Source organism: Bos taurus, chromosome 20 (assembly GCF_002263795.3).
Source record: "Bos taurus isolate L1 Dominette 01449 registration number 42190680 breed Hereford chromosome 20, ARS-UCD2.0, whole genome shotgun sequence".
In the NCBI taxonomy this organism is placed as follows: Eukaryota; Metazoa; Chordata; class Mammalia; order Artiodactyla; family Bovidae; genus Bos; species Bos taurus.
Genome location: NC_037347.1, coordinates 71,491,880 through 71,512,419, shown reverse-complemented (window position 1 = coordinate 71,512,419; position 20,540 = coordinate 71,491,880). Strand labels below are relative to the sequence as shown.

Here is a 20,540-nt window from a genome sequence, read left to right as displayed (position 1 = left end):
TTGGCATCATGGACTCAATGATGGTGATTTTGAGCAAACACCAGGAGATGATGAAGGACAGGGGAGCCTGGCATGCTGAGGTCCATGGGGTCACAAAGAGCCAGACACGACTTAGCAACTGAACAACAATAATGTACATAAAGAACTTTCCCTTCTGACTTGTTTGAAGATTTTTTTCTTTGTCTTAGCTTTTCTCCAGTTTGGATATATTCCTTGATGTAATTTTTCCCAGCATTTATTCTACCACTGTTCTCAGAGCTTCCTGTTTGTGTGATTTGGTGTCTGACATTCCCTTAAGGGATTCTTAGTCGTCTTCAGTTCCCTTCTCTCCTGTTGGCAGGCTCATGTGTGAATATTAGGCCTTTTGGTGTTGGCCCACGATTCTAGGTATTCTATTCTGGTTTTTCTTTTTTTTCCAGTCTTTTTTAATCTTCGCTTTTCAATTTTAGAGTTTCTGTTATTATGTTATCAAGTTCAGAGGTTCTTTCCTCAGCCACATCCAGTTTACTGTTGAGCTCATTAGAGGCACTTTTCATCTGTTACAGTGTCTTCAACTAACGTTTCTATTAGGGTCTTTCTTAGAATTTCCCCATCTCTGCTTGGGTTTCCCGTCCGTTCTTTCACATTGTCTCTTTTTTCTATTAGACCTTGTAGTATTATTACTCACAGTTGTCTAAAATCAAAGCCTGATTTCATCCAGCGTTTCTGAACCTGGTTCTAGTGCTTACTCTTCTCAATGTTGTTATGGCTGTTTGGAGCTCCATGAGATTCCAGATGCATTTTAGGATGGCTTTTCTATTTCTGGGGAAAATATCATTGGGATTTTGATAGGATCGCACGGATTCTGTGGATTTCTTTGGGCAATGAATATTTTAACAGTGTTGAGTCTTCCAGTCTATGCATATGTGGTGTGTTTCCACTTACTTATGTCATCTTTACTTTGTTTCAGCGATGTTTTGCAGTTTGTGTGTTCTCAGTAATGTCCAACGCTGTGCGACCCCATGGACTGTAGCCTGCCGGGCTCCTCTGTCCACCAGATTCTCCAGGCAAGAATCCTGGAGTGGGTTGCCATTCCCTCCTCCAGGGGATCTTCCCAGCCCAGGCAACAAACCCATGTCTCCTGCATCTCCTGCATTAGCAGATGGATTCTTTACCACTGAGCCACCTGGGGAACGTGTTTTCAGTTGACCTATCCTTGATTATCTCAAGACTAAGTTATCACAGAGTTTAGATGATCTGGTACAGTGACCTTATTATCCAGAGGTGACAGTAGAGACCCCGATAGGCTGTATGTGTCCACCATCAGGTGTCTGTGGGCAGACCTTGAAGGAGAACCCAGTCCCCTTCTTTCTGCAGGGACCTGGAAGACTCTCAGCTCTAGAAAATAGAGTGTCATTGACTTCTCAAAGTATGATCAGGGTCATAAAGCCAATGTTCGTAGTGTGTGACTGAGTTCTGTTTTGAAGAGTGATTCTTAAGCTGCCTTTGTTAGAATTAGGTCTCCTGTGAATGTTTGCCTTTGTATGGAGGGACATCCTATTCTACAGCCTCATGTTTCAGTTGCTAGAGAGATATATTCACTTAATGTGAAAATAGAAATTTGGAACACCATGTTATTGAACTTTCTTTTTGTTTTGTTTTTTGGTCGGTCCATATGGATCTTCGCTTCCCCAACCAGGGATAGAATTCGTGCCTCCTGAATTGGAAGCATGGGATCTTAACCACTGGACTGCCAGACAAGTCCCTCCTTGAATTTTGCTGGTCACGTGTACCACAGTGCTAGGAGATCCTTGCACGGGGGGCTTCCTGGAACTGCCACCCTTTAATGAAGCCGGGTGTGGTGACCAGTCATCCTGGCCGAGTTCACTCCGCCTTCCCTGTGGCAGAAGCCCCCGCTGCTCCTCCTGAGACCTTGAGGCAGGGTCAGCAGTGCGGGCGGCTGTGTCCCGGGGTCTTCACGCGCTGGGTGGGGGTGGGAGCACAGAGCCAGGTTTGCTTGTCTTTGTAGACCTCATCACTCCAGAGTCAAGTGCACTGACTCCTCCGCCAAGAAGTGCTTGGTCATGGATGCGGATGACGAGGCGGTCCTGAGCCTCATTGCCGAGTGCGAGTGGGACCTGAGCAACCCTCCTGGGGGCATGAGTTCCAGCCAGAAGGAGTCAGAGGCCAGCCTCCAGACCTCCCAAGGTAGGCTGCTCCTCGCCGAGAGGGTGGGTGCAAGCCCGGCTGGGGGGCTGATGTCTGCTGCCTCAGGATCCACGCCGCCTTTTTAAGAGAATTTACCTTTAAATGTAGACCCTTCAGGAAGTCTTGTGCACCTGGAAATATCAGTAATTTGGTCGTGGAATTGCAGGAGAAGTCAGTGTGTTTAGGTGGATGTAGTCACTGCAAGTCTGTCACCTCAGGTCCCTCTCAGGTCAGTTGCGGGGGTAGCGAAGATGTGGGGCGTCCTGTGCTGGACGGGCTGAGTCCCCGCTGGCCTCAAGGGGGCTCCTCTCTGGCTCCAGCTGCATGTGAGTGAGGGGTTGACACCTGACGAGGGCGGGCATGTGAGCTCCTTCACGCCCGTGCCGGCTTTTCCGCCAGGACTCGTGTATGAGCTTCAGCTGCTTTGCTGCTGCTTCTCTCATGGGTCCCAGGAGCTTTTCGTGAAGTCACAGCATCTGGGTCTTCCTGCTGCAGTAGCACCCTGCCTCGGCCTCCCCGCCACCTCCCGGGCCTGTCGGGCCCTCCAGTGTGGCGCTCGTCCTGAGCGTGCGGCAATGTCTACTGAGGGCTTTAGTTCTCGTTTCCTGGAGATGAGTCCCAGCAGCCTGCTCATGCGCTCATGTCATCTTGTGAGCCGTTTCTGTTCCTGCTGCCCCCCTCCCCTATTCCTTTCTTGGTATTGATGCCCCGGACTCCATTATGCTGGTAGAACACAGCCTGTCTCAGATTTCTGCCCACCCTGTGGCCTGCCTTTCATTTCCTAAGCAGTGCTTCCAGGAGCGGTTCTATCTGAGTGAGGTCGCTCCACCCTGTTTTCCTTCGTGGTGTGCTTTTCAGTGTGCTGGCCGTGCTTGTGGAGGCTTCCTCCCCTGTCCACCTCCTGGGGACCTGCACTTAGATCTGAGAGCTGCTCTCTAGAGTCAATTTCTGGCTGTGGTGTGAGGTAGTGGCTCAGGTTGTCCGTCTGTCCCAACATGTATCCAGCTGTACCAGTGCCATTTATTGCAAAGACAACCTTGCAAGGTTGTTCATTCAGTGGCCGGAGTCTCTGGATCCGCTGACTGCTGTGTCTGTCCCAACTCATCGGCTGGATGGTGCTTCCCGCTGGAGGTCGGGCGGGGTCCCCTCGCCTGGGGTGCTGTGGGCAGTGACGCCTGCAGGGTGGCTGGCGCTGTGTTATCCACTCAGCTTTTCTTTCCTGTTTACCCCACATAGGAGTGTGCTTGACAGATATGCTACGCTGTCAGAAACCGGAAGTGTAAGTTTTAATGGAATAAACTTTTTAAATGTTTTGAACACAGCAGAGTCTCGGCACCGACTGAGCCCTCAGTCAGTCCAGCACCAGTGCGGGGACTCTCTGTGGAAGGGCCCTGAGCGGGGCAGGAGCAGCTCCAGGGCGGGCTGCGTGGAGCCGAGGCTGCAGGACCAGCGCTGCGGCGAGCTCCCCCCACAGCGCTTCACCCCAGGTGAGCCCCCCGGTGTGCTGTGCTCCTCTTCTCTCGACTGTGTGTGTGTGTGACCCTGAGATGTGTTAAGGGAATACGCTCCTTTACAAATGAAAGCTAACATTTGTAAAACATGCGTGGTGTAGGTTCCTGCTCTGTGAGTACTTTGGTGCTTTCTTGATACACTTGGACTCGCATACACATTCTCTTCTGAATACATCATGGGCCTATGACAATAGCTACAATTTAGAAATCCCTTCATGGATCACAGCCTTGTCGTGGAAAGGGATTTGCATAACTCAATGAAGCTATGAGCCATGACATGCAGAGTCACCCAAAATGAACGGGTCATAGTGAAGAGTTGTGAAAAACGTGGTCTACTGGAGGAGGAAGTGACAACCCACCCCAGTGTTCTTGCTGCGAGAACCCCATGAACAAACAGTATGAAAAGGCAAAAAGACATGACCCCAGAAGATGAGCCCTGCAGGTTGTAAAGTGTTCAGTATGCTATGGGGAAAGGTGGGGGGCAATTACTAATAGCCCCACAAAGAATGAAGCAGCCGGGCAAAATTGGAAGCAGCACTCAGGTGTGGATGTGTCTGGTCGTGAAAGTAAAGTCCGATGCTGTAAAGAACAGTATTGCATTGCAACCTTGAATGTTAGGTCCATGAATCAAGGTAAATTGGATGTGTTCAGCAGGAAATGGCAAAATTGAACGTTACCATCTTAGGAATCAGTGAACTAAAATGGATGGGAATGGGAGATTTTAATTCAGATGACCATCTTATCTATTACTGTGGGCAAGAATCCCTTAGAAGAAATTGAGGAGCCCTCATAGTCAACAAAAGAATAAAAAATTGAGTACTTAGGTGCAGTCTCAAAAATGACAGAATGATCTCTGTTCATTTCCAAAGCCAACCATTCAGTATCACAGTAATCCAAGTCTATGCCCCAACCACTAATGTCCAAGAAGATGAAGTTGACCGATTCTATGATGACCTACAAGACCTTCTAGGACTAACACTGAGAAAAGACATCCTCTTCCTCATAAGGGATTGGAATGCAAAGTAGGAAGTCAAGAGATACCTGGAGTAACAGGCAAATTTGGCCTAGGAGTACAAAATGAAGCAGGGGAAAGGCTAACAGTTTTGTCAAGAGAACATGCTGGTCATAGCAAACATCCTTTTCCAATAATCCAGGAGGTAACTCTACACAAAGGAGAAGCCCCAGCAAGACGGTAGAAGGGATGAAATCACGTTTAGAATCAAACCCCATACCCACCAGGGAAGCTCAGAGGGCTCAAACCTTGTGCACACCAGGACCCAGAGCCCCCACAGAGACTGAGACAGAACTGAGTTTGGGTGTCTCCTGTGGAGGTACGGGTCAGCAGGGGGCTGCCGCAGGGGCAGGGACTCTGGGAGCAGCAGACCTGGATGTGACATAAGCCCTCTTGGAGGAGGTCACCATTAACCCCACCATAGAGCTCCCAGAACTTACACAGGACTGAGGAAACAGACTCTTGGAGGGCACAAACAGAACCTTGTGCGCACCAGGATCCAGGAGAAAGGAGCAATGACCCCACATGAGACTGACCCAGACTTGCCCTCGAGTGTCCAGGAGTCTCCAGCAGAGGTGTGGGTCAGTGGTGGCCTACTGCTGGGTTGGGGGCACTGCGTATAGCAGTGCGTACATGGGAGGAGATTGCCGTTATCTTCATTACCTCCACTGTAGGTTCATTTCAGTTCAGTCGCTCAGTCGTGTCCGACTCTTTGCGACCCCACAAATCGCAGCACGCCAGGCCTCCCTGTCCATCACCAACTCCCGGAGTTCACCCAAACTCATGTGCATCGAGTCAGTGATGCCATCCAGCCATCTCATCTTCTGTCATCCCCTTCTCCTCCTGCTCCCAATGCCTCCAAGCATCAGGGTCTTTTCCAGTGAGTCAACTCTTCGTATGAGGTGGCCAAAGTATTGGAGTTTCAGCCTCAGCATCATTCCTTCCAATGAACACCCAGGACTGGTCTCCTTTAGGATGGACTGGTTGAATCTCCTTGCAGTCCAAGGAACTCAAAAGAGTCCTCTCCAACACCACAGTTTAAAAGCATCAATTCTTTGGCCTTCAGCTTTCTTCACAGTCCAACTCTCACATCCATACATGACCACTGGAAAAACCGTAACCATGACTAGATGGACCTTCGTTGACAAAGTAGTATCTCTGCTTTTGAATATGCTATCTAGGTTGGTCATAACTTTCCTTCCAAGGAGTAAGCGTCTTTTAATTTCATGGCTGCAGTCACCATCTGCAGTGATTTTGGAGCCCAAAAAAATAAAGTCTGACACTGTTTCCACTGTTTCTCCATCTATTTCCCATGAAGTGATGGGACCGGATACCATGATCTTTGTTTTCTGAATGTTGAGCTTTAAGCCAACTTTTTCACTCTCCTCTTTCACTTTCATCAAGAGGCTTTTTAGTTCCTCTTCACTTTCTGCCATAAGGGTGGTGTCATCTGCATATCTGAGGCTATTGATATTTCTCTTGGCAATCTTGATTCCAGCTTGTGCTTCTTCCAGCCCAGCGTTTCTCATGATGTACGCTGCATATAAGTTAAATAAGTAGGGTTACAATATACAGCCTTGACGTACTCCTTTTCCTATTTGGAACCAGTCTGTTGTTCCATGTCCAGTTCTAACTGTTGCTTCCTGACCTGCATACAAATTTCTCAAGAGGCAGGTCAGGTGATCTGGTATTCCCATCTCTTTCAGAATTTTCCACAGTTTATTGTGATCCACACAGTCAAAGACTTTGGCATAGTCAATAAAGCAGAAATAGGTGTTTTTCTGGAACTCTTGTTTTTCAATCATCCAGCAGATGTTGGCAATTTGATCTCTGGTTCCTCTGCCTTTCCTAAAACCAGCTTGAACATCAGGAAGTTCACGGTTCACGTATTGCTGAAGCCTGGCTTGGAGAATTTTGAGCATTACTAGCGTGCGAGATGAGTGCAATTGTGCTGTAGTTTGAGCATTCTTTGGCATTGGAATGAAAACTGACCTTTTCCAGTGCTGTGGCCACTGCTGAGTTTTCCAAATTTATTGGCATATTGAGCGCAGCACTTTCACAGCATCATCTTTCAGGATTTGAAATAGCTCAACTGGGATTCCATCACCTCCACTAGCTTTGTTCATAGTGATGCTTTCTAAGGCCCACTTGACTTCACATTCTAGGATGTCTGGCTCTAGGTCAGTGATCACACCATCGTGATTATCTGGGTCGTGAAGATCTTTTTTGTACAGTTCTTCTGTGTATTTTTGCCACCTCTTCTTAGTTTGGCCCCAGGTAAATAACAGGGAGGGTACATGGCCCTACCCATCAAGAGAAAATTGGATTAAAGATTTACCGAGCATGGCCATGCTCATCAGAACAAGACCCAGTTTTCCCCTCAGTTAGTCTCTCATCAGGAAGCTTCCATAAGCCTCTTATCCTTCTCCATCAGAGGGCAGACAGACTGAAAACCACAGTCACAGAAAACTAGGCAATCTGATCACATGGACCACAGCCTTGTCTAACTCAGTGAAACTGTGAACCGTGCTGTATAGTGCCACCCAAGACAGACGGGTCATGGTGGAGAGTTCTGACAAAACGTGGTCCACTGGAGAAGGGAATGGCAAGCCACTTAAGTATTCTCACCTTGAGAACCCCATGAACAGTATGAAAAGGCAAAAGATGTGACACTGAAAGATGAACTGCTCAAGTCAGTTGGTGCCCAATATGCTACTGGAGAAGAGTAGAGAAATAACTCCAGAAAGAATGAAGAGGCTGAGCCAAAGTGAAAACAGTGCCCAGTTGTGGATGTGACTGCTGATGGAAGCAAAGTCCCATGCTGTAAAGAGCAGTATTGCATAGGAACCTGGAATGTTAGGGCCATGAATCAAGGCAAATTGGAAGTGGTCAAACAGGAGATGGCAAGAGTGAATGTCGACATTTTAGGAATCAGTGAACTAAAATGGACTGGAATGGGTGAATTTAACTTAGATGACCATTATATCTACTGCTGTGGGCAAGAATCCCTCAGAAGAAGTGGAGTAGCCCTCATAGTCAACAAAAGAGTACGAAATGCAGTACTTGGAAGCAATCTCAAAAACGACAGAATGATCTCTGTTCGTTTCCAAGGCAAACCATTCAATATCCCGGTAATCCAAGTCTGTGCTCCGACCAGTAACACTGAAGAAGCTGAAGTTGAACGGTTCTATAAAGACCTAGAAGACCTTCTAGAACTAACACCCAAAAAGATGTCCTTTTCGTTATAGGGGATTGGAATGCAAAAGTAGGAAGTCAAGAAATACCTGGAGTAGCAGGCAAATTTGGCCTTGGAGTACAGAATGAAGCAGGGCAAAGGCTAATAGAGTTTTGCCAAGAGAACACACTGGTCATAGCAAATACCCTCATCCAACAACAGAAGAGAAGTCTGTACACATGGACATCACCAGATGGTCAACACCGAAACCAGATTGATTATATTTTTTGCAGCCTAAGATGGAGAAGTTTTATACAGTCAGCAAAAATAAGACCAGGAGCTGACTGTGGCTCAGATCATGAACTCCTTATTGCCAAAATCGGACTTAAATTGAAGAAAGTAGGGAAAACCATTAGACCATTCAGGTATGACCCATAAAGAAGGGTGAATACCAAAGAATTGATACCTTTGAATGGTGTTGCTGGAGAAGACCCTTGAGAGTCCCTTTGACTGCATGGAGATCAAACCAGTCCATTCTAAAGGAAATCAACCCTAAATATTCATTGGAAGAACTGAAGCTGAAGCTCCAGTAGTTTGGCCACCTGATGTGAAGAACTGACTCATTGGAGAAGACCCTGATGCTGGGAAAATTGAAGCCACAAGGAGAATAGGGCAGCAGAGGATGAGATGATTAGATAGCATCACTGACTCAATGCACCTGAATTTGAGCAATGTCTGGGAGATTGCTCTGGAGGACAGAAGAACCTGGCATGCTGCGATCCTTTGGGTCACAAAGAGTCAGATACAACTTTGCAACTGAATAACACAAAGACAACGGAAATAAATAAGTTAATTGAGAGTGTTGTTTGCATGAAGGTGGAAAAAGCGTCAGAAACCTCCCGAGTGTGAGCAAACCTAGTCCCTTCCTGAGTTGTATCCAGGTGAGCTTGTGGCGCCTTGGAGGCAGGGCAGGTCGTGGTGGCGCCTGCCCAATGCCCATGGCCCGCAGTCACGGCCTCTCGCTGCATGTACGTTGTGTCGTGAGATCTCACACGTGTCCCTTTACACGGACTCACGTGGGGGTGCATGTGTGCGTGTTCTGGTCCAGGATCCATCCAGTCCACATGGAGTATCTTAATGTTACGTCTCAGATGCTTGTGAGCAGGAACACGTTCTCGGTTTCCATAGTCTCTCTCCCGGAGCTTTGAAGCATTCAGACTGTACTTCTGTGGGGTCACCCTCAGTCCCAGGTGGCTTGTTCTGCTGGCTCCTTGTGGCCAGACTCGGCGGGGGTGTTGTGGGGGTGTGGGCTCGTGCAGAAGCCCCAGGCTGTTGCAGGTCAGGGGGAAATGGGGCAGTGTCACATAGTGGGGGGTGCAGCATGGAGAGTGACTGGTGTGCATTTGGGTTGTGGAAGGCGGGTGCTGGGTCCCTCTGAGTCTGTGAGTCAGACCAGTCCTGGCAAGGGGGTCCTGGTGGCCTGCTGACACTGGTCAGGTGAACTTGGTGACGGACGTGGAGCCGGGGGCATTGGTGTCCAGGTGGTCTCTGACCCAGGCAGCCAGACAGCAGTGGTTCATCTGCTCACAGACGCAGTTGACCCAGTTGGTTATACATAGTTTTGCAGGAAGACACAGTAATTGGTCAGTCGTTCACTTTCTGGTCAATTTCCCGTATTTGTGTGCACACAACTGCGGCCTTGGTCCCTGAGCCCCGGAGCCTGATGGTGAGGGCTCTGCCCGCTTCTCTGTTACAGACTCCACGGAGACTGAGGACTCAGGTGCTTCTTCTCAGAAGTCCAGCGTGTCGACACAAAAAATGTTAAACCCCTTACCTGCTCCTGAGAAGTACAGGAAGCGGAGGATGCCTGGTGGGAGGTTCCAGGCGCCTGCAGACGAGGCCTGTCTCAGCTGTCTGGAGGGGAGCCTGAGTGTGAGCCGGAGGAGCAGTTCGGAGGGCTGGGGCCAGGCCACCTCTTCCCTCTCAGCCACCCCGGGGCCTGAGCAGCCAAGACCGCCCAGCGCCAGCGAGGTGAGCAGGGGTGGGGGTGCTCGGGGTGGACACGGCCCTCACGTGCACGTCTCCGTAGTGTGGTCACCGCTGCCATTAGAAAATGCACTTCCAGCTGTCTTCTGGTGTGGGGCGCCTTGAGGTGTCCGCTCGGGCCTTCCAGCCACACTGCCTCTCGTCCCGTGGTTGGTGCTCCCCCAGGGCTGTCGTGAACGCGGTCCCAGCTGTGTGTGCTGTGATTCTCCGGGTTCACAAGAGGAGGTTCTCCCCAGATTGTCCCACAGTGGTCGTAGACAGTGGTCGTAGGCCATTGTTATGGCCAAGTTGGAGACTGAGGTGTTCTCAAAGGTTTGGGGTTCGAGTAAAGACCACCGTGCGGACAGGGGGCAGCAGGCAGCCCTGCCACAGCGCCCCACATGGGCAGAGGAGGGGAGAGCACCCCAGCTGAGAGGGCCTGGGGGGTTCCACCAGCTCAAAGTGGGCCAGGGGAGTGCTGAGCCCCTGTGGTTGGTCCTGAATGGAGACCAGCAGAACCAGGGACGCTGGAGTCGTAAGTGCTGGGTGGCTCCTGGGGTGGCTGCCTCAGGCCATGGGCCGAGGTCTGCTTCCACGGCTGGTCTGGCTGCATCTTCAGTCTCTTACTGGACTGAGGGAAGGCGTGAAAATGGAGATTTGCGGGACTGTGCTGGGGCTTTCCTGTCCCCGAAAGGATGTTAACTGTGGGCAGAGCCGCCCCGATGGGCCCCCTCACTGCGGGGCTGGGACTTTGCACGAGGGAATGCTGCCTGCAGCGCCCCTCCTCCCAGCACTGTGGCCCCAGGTGGTTGTCTTGGAGAGGGCTTGACCCCAGCTCCTCAAGTGGGAGGCAGAAGCCTGACCCCACTGGGCTCTGCTCCTGCGCCTGAGGCCGCGTCGGTGCAGCTTCTGATGCAAGTGCTGATGCTGGTGCCCCTGGACTCTCTCACCCTCCGCTGCTTGTGGCCAGCTGTTGGCCTCAGTGTCCCCACGCCAACCAGCCCCAGGGGACGGCTGCCCCAGCCCGATGACCCCTCGTGGGCCTGTGCATCCCCGTGCCCTGGGCTCCCGCGGGTGGGGGGTGGCGGGAGTGAGGGGCCCGGTGGCTCCTGCACCCCCTTCCAGGTCTGGCTGGCTGTCCCAGATGCTCTTTATGAGGAAACTTTTGCTTTGTCTTAACAGTGAGGACACCGGGCCTCATCCCAGCTCTGGCCCTCCTGGTATTGACTCGCTAAATCCCCGCTTCTCAGGAAATGTTCCCTGGATACTCAGAAAGTGAGCCAGAGGGCAGGAGCCAGCTCCCTTTCTACAGTAATCCCTTAAAATTGATGAAATGATTTCTAAAGGGAAGAAAAGTAAGCGCTGATGGAAATGCCAGTGGCTGTGGGCCCAGCATGGTTGGGGCCGTGAGGCTCTGCCTAGCAGCCGGTTGCTGCACCGGCCCAGCCAGCCCTCCCTCTGGTCCTGTTTGCGCTGGTCACACTTCGGGCCACCGGGCTCCAGTGAGCGTTTGAGCTGAGACTGTCTCTTCCCCACCCCACAAGAGTGGCAGGGGCTGGTCAGGAGGGCCCAGGACGCCGGCGCTCAGAACCGCCTGGTCTCTTGACTGACACAGGCCACAGCTCAGCCGTTCCTCCCACTGAGGGATGGTTTCCCCGCCTCACAGACATGGACAGGCATGCAGGGGGTAGGGAGGCGAGTCCCACCTACCATGCCTGCAGGTGTGTGCAATGTGACCCTCCTCCGTGGCATAGGCAGCGGACGAGGCAGCAGTCTGACACTGCATCGCGCCCGCTGGGTCGGGCACAGGAGCCAAGGGGGGGTTTGTCTCTGGGCAGGCATGTCCCAAACTGCACTCCACCGCGCTGCCCGGGAAGAAGGCCACCCTGGAGGCGCTGCTCCTGGAAGCGCTCCTTGACCTGGTGGACAGGCACTGGAGTGGCCGCAGGTCCCTGCACAGCAGTGAAGCCTTCCTTGGTGAGTTGGCCCAGGGTGCTGCGTGCCAGCACCTGCCTGCTGCTGGGCCCTGGTCCCCTGGCCTCGCTGGACCCGTTCCCGGCCTCACTGCCCTCTGGGCTGCAGGGGCGTCCCGAGGGCCCTGCTTACAGTGTCAGGGTGCTCAGGAGGAGCAGATCAGGAGGCGCCAGTGGCCGGTGGCTGCTCCTCCCCGCCTGCCTGGTGCCCAGCTTCCTGGAAGGCATCGGCAGCCAGCAATGCTGGCTCCTTCCCCTAGGTCCCTAGAGCTGTTGCTGTCTGCCTGTCGTCCCCATCCACGCCTCGGGGTAAACAGGCCTGATAAGGCCATTTCAATGGCGTACATGTCCCTTTTCTAGTCTTCATACCTGTCAATGTTTTTGAGGTGTGCAGCCTGTATTTTTCAAAATGCATTGAACACGTTTTGTCTATACTCATTCTCTTAACATGCTCTCTTCTAGCTCAGGCAAGACACATTTTGTCGTCTGTTCAAGAGTTTACAACCACTCAGGACACTTCGACAACTGTGAATGAAGAAATTAGCTCCCTGACTCTGGAAAATAAGTCTTTGCACAGTCGCCTTACTGAGCTGCAGCAACAGTACGGCGTGAAGATGACTGAGGTGGTGTTGGAACTCAGCGACACGCGGAAGGAGATGGTTTGTTCCGTTTATTCCTAGTAGGGGCAAAAACAGTCTTGACATCACAGAATGAGCGTAGCTTCTCAACTGTGCTTCCCCTGACAGCTGTCGGGTACAACCCTGGGGCCCCTCCTGCCTTTGCAGAGCATGAACCCCCTCTTCCACCAGGCTTCCCCATCCAGGATGCCAGCTGCCCTTGAGGAGCGCGGCCTGGCTCTCACTCCAGGACCCCTCATGACAGTGGCTGCAGATGTCTGTATTGCTGCCAATCCCAGCTCTGCCTGCCCCAAGCGGCTTTGTTCTGTTCTGAGAGAGGCGGGAGGATGAGGCTGGGCTTGCGGGGGAGTTTCTCTGGTCTCGGTGTTCCCTGCCCCAGGCTCTGAGACCACTGGTGAGGAGGTTCCAGGGACCTGGGTGACCTGGGTCCCTGCTGCTGTCCTGCCTGCCCCAGCCAGTGTGGGGCCGGGCTGTCCTGTTGGCCCTGCAACAGCTCCACCACCAGGTGGCACCATTGGGCAGCCAGAGCCAGTGTGGTACGGACCTGGCAGAGGAGCTCAACTCCCTCGTCCTCTGTAACTTCACCATGAGACCATCATTCATGAATGCCTACGCTGAAGAGGAGAAAAGGTCTCAAAATAGCAAATAAACAACCTAACTTTACAACTCGAGGAACTAGAGGAAGCTAAACCCAAAGTAAACGGAAGGAAATAATAAAGATCAGAGCAGAAATAAGTGCAGAGTAGAAAACAACAGGAAGAAATTAGCAAAACTGAGTTGGATTTTGAAAAGACACAAAAAACTCTTAGGTAGACTAAGAGAGAAGACTCAAAATCAGAATTGAAAGTGGATACATTACAATGGATGCCTCAGAAATGAGGTCAAGGAATGATTATTTACAAGCATTTTGGAGAACCTAGAAGAAATGGATAAATTCCTCGAATCGTACAACCTACTAAGGCTGTGTCAAGAAGAAATAAAGCTTAATAGGTCAATAACAGATAAGATGGAACAGTATCCAACTTCTTAAGAAAGCAAGAACCAGATGGTTTCATGGCTGAATTCTACCAGATACTCAAAGAAAAATCAATACTTACCCTTCTCAAACTCCCAAAAAATAGAAGTAGGGAGCCTGCTTTCACACTGTTTTATTAAACCAGCATTTCCTGGACACCAAAGCAAAGACTCCACAAGAAGAGAAACTACAGACTGCTGCTGTCTGAGACTCAGCAGAAGACTGGCATCCTGAGTGCAGCAGCATATCAAGAAGACTGTACGCCCCGAGGGAGCTGTGTGCACAGATACAGTAACACATGGAGAGAGAGACAGAGAATACTGTCAGCCCAGTTCATACAGGTGCAACATCTGACTGAGTTCCACATCCATTCATGATTTTTAAAAAAAGCTCAACAAAATAGGTGTTTTAAAAGAAAATTTCCTCAGCATGATAAAGGCTGTTTATGAGAAGCCCTCAGCCAGCCTCATGATCAGTGGAGAAAACTGAAAGTTTTTCCTCTAAGATCCAGTATGAGACAAGGATGTCCACTCTTATATCGTCTCTTCTGCTGGAAGGACGGTTGGCCCTTGAGCAATGTGGGTTTGAACTACATGGATTCATTTATATGCAGATTTTTTTTATTAGTAAATAGTATATGTGCTGTGCTCAGTCACTCAGCTGTGTCCCGACTCTTTGCGACCCCACGGACTGTAGCCTGCCAGGCTCCTCTGTCCAGGCAAGAATACTGGAGAGGGTTGCCATTCCCTCCTCCAGGGGATCTTCCCAGCCCAGGGATAGCGCCTGTGCCTCCTGTGTCTCCTGCATCAGCAGGCAGATCCTTCACCACTGCACTCCCTGGGAAGCCCAGTAGATACAGGGATACTGTACAGTTGGGAGTTGGCTGCATCTTTGGATACGGAACTGCAGATTAGGGAAGTTGACTATAAATTGAGTATAAATTATTTGTGGATTTTCGGCTGCAAGGAGAGTTGGCACCCCTACCCTCTCCACCCGCCATTGTTCAGGGGTCAGGTATGCTAGCAAGGGCAAGCAGACAAGAAAAGGAAATATAAGGCATCCAGATTGGAAAGGAAGAAGTACAGTTACCTCTGCTTATAAATGATGTATATTAAAGATACCACGAGAGAAAACTAGAATAAATTCAGTGAAGTTGTAGGATACAAAGCATAACAGAGATCATTCTTACTTCTTTATAGCAATGAGCATTCCGAAACAATTCATTTATAGTGTCAAAAAAATAAAACAGTTAAGAATAAGCTTAACCAAGAAGGTTAAAGATCTTAAACAAAAGACATTTACAGATGCAGTGTAATCCCTGTAAAAATTCCATGGCATTTTCCACAGAAACAGAAAAAACAATTCTAAAATTTGTATGTTTCTTATCATTTGTATTCTTCGTTTTCTGGTTCTACAAAGACCCCAAATCACCAAAGCAATCTTGAGAAAGATCATTTTTCAGGCATCACACTTCCTAGTTTAAAATTATGTTACAAAGCTTTGGTAATCAAACAGTATGGTGCTGGCATAAAAACAGGGATAGATTGCCGAAACAGAATAGAGGGCCCAGAAATACACCCTCACATAGATGTCAACTGAGTTTTGGCAAAGGCACCAGGAACACACCGTGGTAAAAGAGTGATCTCTTTGGTAAATGGTGTTGGGAAAACTTGATGTTCACATGCAGAAGATGAACCTGTACCCTTGTCTTAACAGCACAAAATCCAACTCAGAATGGACTAAAGATTTAAGTATAAGACTTGAAACTATAAAACTCCTGGGAGGGAGCTCCCTGGCAATCAGTGGTTAGGACTCTGCTTCTGCTGTCGGGGTGTGGATTCAGTCCCCAGCTGGAGACTGTAATCCCACAGGCCACGTGGTGTGGCCAAACAGACACGTGGAAAGGATGCTCAGTATTACTAATCACCAAGGAAATGCAAGTCAAAACCAGAGCGAGACACCACTGCACACCTGCAGAGTGGCTTTCGTCAAAGGAGACAGCACGTGGAGGGTGTGGAGACGGGGGAACCCTTGTGCTCTGTGGCGGGAGTGTGACTTGGCACAGACACTGGAAAATAGTATGGGGACTCCTCACACAGCCTACAGTGGGGCGGTCTTGCTGTTCGGTCACTAAGTTGTGTCCAACTCTGCGACCCCGTGGATTGCAGCACACCAGGCTTCCCTGTCCTTCACCATCTCTCGGAGCGTGCTCAAACTCCTGGCCATTGAGTTGGTCTTGTTGGATGGACCTCGAGGGCGTTGTCTAAGTGAAGTTAGTCGGACGTGGCAAGAAAAACCTCCGTGACCTCATACCTGGGGTCTAAGAGTTGAGTTTACAGAAGCGGAGGGTAGACCGGTGGTCACCCTCAGTGGGAGGTGGGGGAGCTATGGGCCCAGGCAGAGCAGCAGTTCTGTAGGGGTTAGTCCAGGGCTCTGAGCATGGCTGACAGTCACGTTAGTCGGACCATGTTGACCCTGGAGCTGTGTTGAGAGCAGAGTCCTGGTGCTCTCATCACCAAAACATGCTTCCTCTGTGAGGAGACGTGTGCACTGGCTTGACTGTGGTCATGGCGTCACTGTGCACGTGCAGGTCACGTGACGTCACCGGGTGCCTCGACCGTGTGCTGTAGGAAGGGAGACCAACGTGCGTCAGTGCGAGAGGCTTTCACCTCCGCTGATTACGGTTCAGTGTAATGGCATGGGGACTATCTAGAGTGTTCTCCTGTTAGTTCAGGTTTATTTATGGTTTATAACAAGAAAGATTCGATTCACATCCTATAATTGCTGTTGTGGTCAGGCTCAGGTGTCGTCAGGGTGAGTGTGTGGGCGCTGGAGTTAGGCTGCCTGGTGGTGCGAGTCTGGTCACCCTGCGCCATGTGGCTGGGCCCGCGGCTGTGCCCGCATGTGCAGGTAAGCTGCCGTGGTGACCCGTGTGCTCAGCGTGGGGTCTGCAGTGAGAGTCCTCTGGGCGCTGCCGTCCCGCGTGCGCCCCTCCGGGCCCCTCTCTGCCTCTCCCTCCATGCGGTGCTGTCACCTGACTCCAGCCTGCTGTGTCACTCCCGTCAGGGCCCTGAGTGTGCCGTGCTCCCCTCACACTTACCCCCTGTGCCCACATGTGCTTGCTGTCTCATTCCGCTTTGTCTGATGTTAGCATAGCCACCTTAGTGTTGCCTTAGTGCTTATATTTAAGGTGGGTTCCTTTTAGGCAGCATACACTTGGGTCTTTTGTTTTTATCTAATTAACAACCTCTTCCTTTTCTTTGCAGCAGCATTTTTTAAAAATTCAGTTGATTTAAACTAGAAAACCAAAACCACTGACCCATTTCTCCCAGCCCTGTCCTCTGTCGCTGGCAGTTACCAAGTTCTCTGCATCCATGAGCTTCAGCTCTTTTGTTTGTTTGTCCTTTTAGATTTCATATACGAGTGAGATCCCGTGGTGTTTGTTTTCTTCATTGTATTTATATACTACATCTTTGTCTATTCATCTGTTAATGGGCACTTAGGTTGCTCCATATCTTGGGAATAGTGAGTAATGCTTCTGTGAAGATGGAGGTGTGCATATATTTTCAAACTAGTGTTTTTGTTTTCTTCAGATGAATACCCAGAAATGAAATTGCTTTCTCTGGTAGCTCTTTTTTAACTTTTCGAGGAATCACCATACGATTTTACATAGCAGCTGTACCAACTTACATCCCCCCAGCAGCAGAGGAGGGCCTCTTTCCCCACACCCTCACCAACACTTGCTGTCACTTGTCTTTTTGATGATGGTCATCCTGACAAGGGTGGGGATACCTCACTGTGGTTTTGACCTGTGTCTCCCTGGTGATTAGTGATGCTGAGCATCTTTTCATGTTCGTGTTGGCCATCTGTATGTTTTGGAAAGATGTCTGTTCAGATCCTCTGCCCATTTTTAAATCATGTTTTTTCACTGTTGAGTTGTGTGAGTTCTTTATGTATTTTTTATGTTAACCTCTTATTAGATAAATGGTTTGCAGATATTTTGCTTCCAGTTCATAAGCTGGCTTTGCATTTCATTGCTGGTTTCCTTGGCTGTGCAGCAGCTGTTGGTTTCTGTCCGTGGTTGAGAGGAGGGGCTGTGGGGCAGAAGCTGGTGCCGAGCCCTCTGTGTTCGGTTGTCTGTTGCTGCCCAGGGAGCTACCACCTGGCCACACCTCAGACAACACATGCTTCCCCGTGTGGCCTCCGGTCAGGGCGCAACGCGGCTGACTCGGGGTCTCCTGAAGTTGCCATCAGGCTGCAACTTGGGGCTGTGGTCGCCTCCAAGGCTCAAGGGAGTGTGGGTCCTCTGCACTTACTCCAGGCAGTCCCGGGAGTCACACCGCGACAGCTGCTGACAAGGGTACCCAGGCGGAAGGCCACCCTGAGCGTGCATGTCATGGCTTCTGTGTGTCGCGTGTGCAGTGGGCTGGCCCGCTTAAAGGGGGAGGCTTCCAGGGCGAGAGCACCCTCTGCTCTGTCCCCTCATTTGTAGAACAGGAGGGACAGCAGCCACGAGGTTGCTGGAGACAAGTGTTGGAAATGTCTGGTGCTCACTGTTTTATCAAGAGAGACCCCACACAGAGCCTCGCTTTAGAGGACGCGTGAAGGCAGTGATACAGCGCTGGCGGCTCCCGCGGCATCCCTCTGGGCAGAGCGGCCTGGAAGCAGGACCACAGATCTGGAGGCTTGGGTGGATGAGCAGGTGGCACCCCTTCCCCTTCCCCTGTGCATCCAGGCAAATGGACCTGGGTGCCGGCTTTGTACCAGTGCGGTGGGCAGAGTTTGACCTGTTTGCATGCGTTGTTCTGTCCAGGATTATCTGAGGCAGCATCTGGACAGATCTCTGGAGGAGAGCAGTAGCTTGAAGTCGCTTTTGTTGAGCATGAAGAAAGATGTGAGGACCGCTGACGCTCCGTCCGCATTGAACCTGCAGATCTCCGGTGAGCTCGTGGCTCTCACTGTGTGTGCGTCCCCGTGTCACTGGGCCCAGGCTCGGCAGGAGCTGTGAGTGCATCTGGGCGGGCGTGCACGGGGCCAGCCCGCTGACCCCTAGAGGCTGCAGGACCCTCCCCGGCACTCCTTGCTCACGGCTCCATCCATACCCAGGTCGATGTCTTCCTCTCTTCCTTCTCTTGGAGTCCTGCAGGCATGCCCTTGGGACTTGGAGTTGGGGTGCAGCCTGCCCTGGGGTAGGTGAGGCATCGCAGGGTCCCCCGGGGGCTTCTGCCTGAGCACCTGCTCCGTTCTGGTCTCTCAGAGCCCCGCTGGGCAGACGCATCTCAGGCATGAGCACGGCCACTGCGGAGGCTCTCCTGGGCCCTCCTGCCCGGTGAGCGACCCCCCTGACCTTCACTCCAGCTGTGTTGGCTCTGGGCTCTCCCTGAAGGCCAGCCCGTCCAGCAGATCCAGCCCCCTCTGCCCTCCTCTGCTCCTCGCACATGGGCCCCTCACGGGCGTCCAGAGGGTGGAGTCCGGGGCTTCGCCCCCAGCAGGGCTGGCCCAGGGCCTGGGTGGGACGAGGGGGCCGTGCTGTCCACCCCAATGACCTCGCCCCACGTTCCCCAGGCTCACTGACACCCTAGAATCATCTCGTCTCCCAGCACAGGAGTGAGTGATTTCCCTGAGCACAGCCACCCTTGTCCCATCAGGACTCCAGGCGAGCATGAAGCGGCTCTCGGGCGAGCTTGTGGAGCTCAGGCAGCACCTGGAGCACTACGACAAGATCCAGGAGCTCACGCAGATGCTGCAGGAGAGCCACAGGTGCCGCCCGCGGCCCTCCCCGCAGCCTCCGGGGCAGTGCGCGGTGCCTGGTAGCCTGCACACAGCCCCTGGTGTGGTTCTCGACTGTTCTCTGGGAAAGTGGAGATGCCACCTCACTCCCTGGCCCAGTTTTTGTGAAGAGACCTGTGGGGAGAGTGGGTGGTGTCTGGAGAGGGGACCCCGGCCGGGGGGTAAAACGGGCGGCGCCCTCCCCCGTCCTCTGCTCCCTTGCCCCTCCCCACTGTCGGGCTGAGGTCTCCGCAGCTCCCCTGCGGCCAGTGGAGCCAGGCCGTGACCCTGTGGGGGTGGAGGGCCACGGCCCCGTGCCCACCCAGCCCCTGACCCAGAGGGGAGGGCCAGGCAGGTCCTGGCCAACGGGGCACCACAGCCCTCTGCTGTCCTAGCAGACGGGGTTTGTCCCTGGGGGCAGCTCTGTGGAGAACACGGCCCTGTGCCATCAGTTCCTCGTGGTGCCATGAAGGCCCTCAGTCAGCGTTGGGCCGGGGTCGGCAGTGTCCAGCCCCACCCTCCTCCTGAGACCCCTCCAGAGTTAAAGATGGCCCCAATGACCCAGAATCAGGACTTCGAGTTTACTGTGTCCACATCAGAATTGTGTTTGACCAGGAATTAGAAGTGTCTCTGTCTTTGAGCCTTGTTTAGAAATGGAACAGAGTTGTCAGTGTTGAGGGCCCTCCCTACCCCTTCAGCTCACAGGCCAGTGGGGCACCCGCCAGCCCCCGGCCAAGGAGACCCGCCCAGGGGGGCACTGGGCAGCAGCAGGGGAGGCAGGGCCACGAGGGGGCCGGGTGGCTCCGGGCTGAGCGCTGTCCCCGCCCCCAGCTCCCTGGTCCGCACCAACGAGCGCCTGCTGCAGGAGCTGGACCAGGTGCGGGCGCAGCACCAGGCGGAGGTGGAGCAGCTGCACTGGAGCTACAAGGAGCTCAAGAAGACCCTGGCGCGGTTCCCTGGCAGCCCCCGAGACGCGCGGCCCGCCTCCCCGCCACGTGCCCTGTGAGCCCCTCTCTGCTGTCTTCAGGGCCCGAAACGTCCTAAAAAGACAGGTTCATCCACACCCTTCACGTGTCAGTCAGTCAGATGTCTCCTTTTTCATCAACTGTCTTGAGGTAAAGAGAATGTTGCATTTTTCTGCCTAACGTGCAAGAAAGCAGCTCTTTAGGGCGATTAAAGAAAATAATTTATGGTGTAACAGGCAACCTTATTTAATAAACACGTTCTACAAAGTG

The 20,540-nt window shown here is 52.0% G+C and overlaps 1 protein-coding gene across 12 annotated transcripts in view; it reads left to right on the top strand.

Moving 5' to 3' along the window:
* Positions 1-20,540, top strand: part of CEP72 (centrosomal protein 72) — a 37,522-nt gene extending 16,982 nt beyond the window's left edge. For 3 of the 12 annotated variants that reach the window (XM_024981571.2, XM_024981568.2, XM_024981570.2), the window contains exons 5-11: positions 2,009-2,187; positions 3,510-3,674; positions 9,642-9,916; positions 11,749-11,887; positions 12,346-12,542; positions 18,350-18,476; positions 19,185-20,128. In XM_024981571.2, coding sequence (XP_024837339.2) covers positions 2,009-2,187; positions 3,510-3,674; positions 9,642-9,916; positions 11,749-11,887; positions 12,346-12,542; positions 18,350-18,476; positions 19,185-19,549 — 1,447 coding nt within the window. In that variant the 3' untranslated portion in view covers positions 19,550-20,128. The other 9 variants (XM_059878925.1, XM_010816862.3, XM_059878923.1 and 6 more) reach the window with 7 other exon arrangements.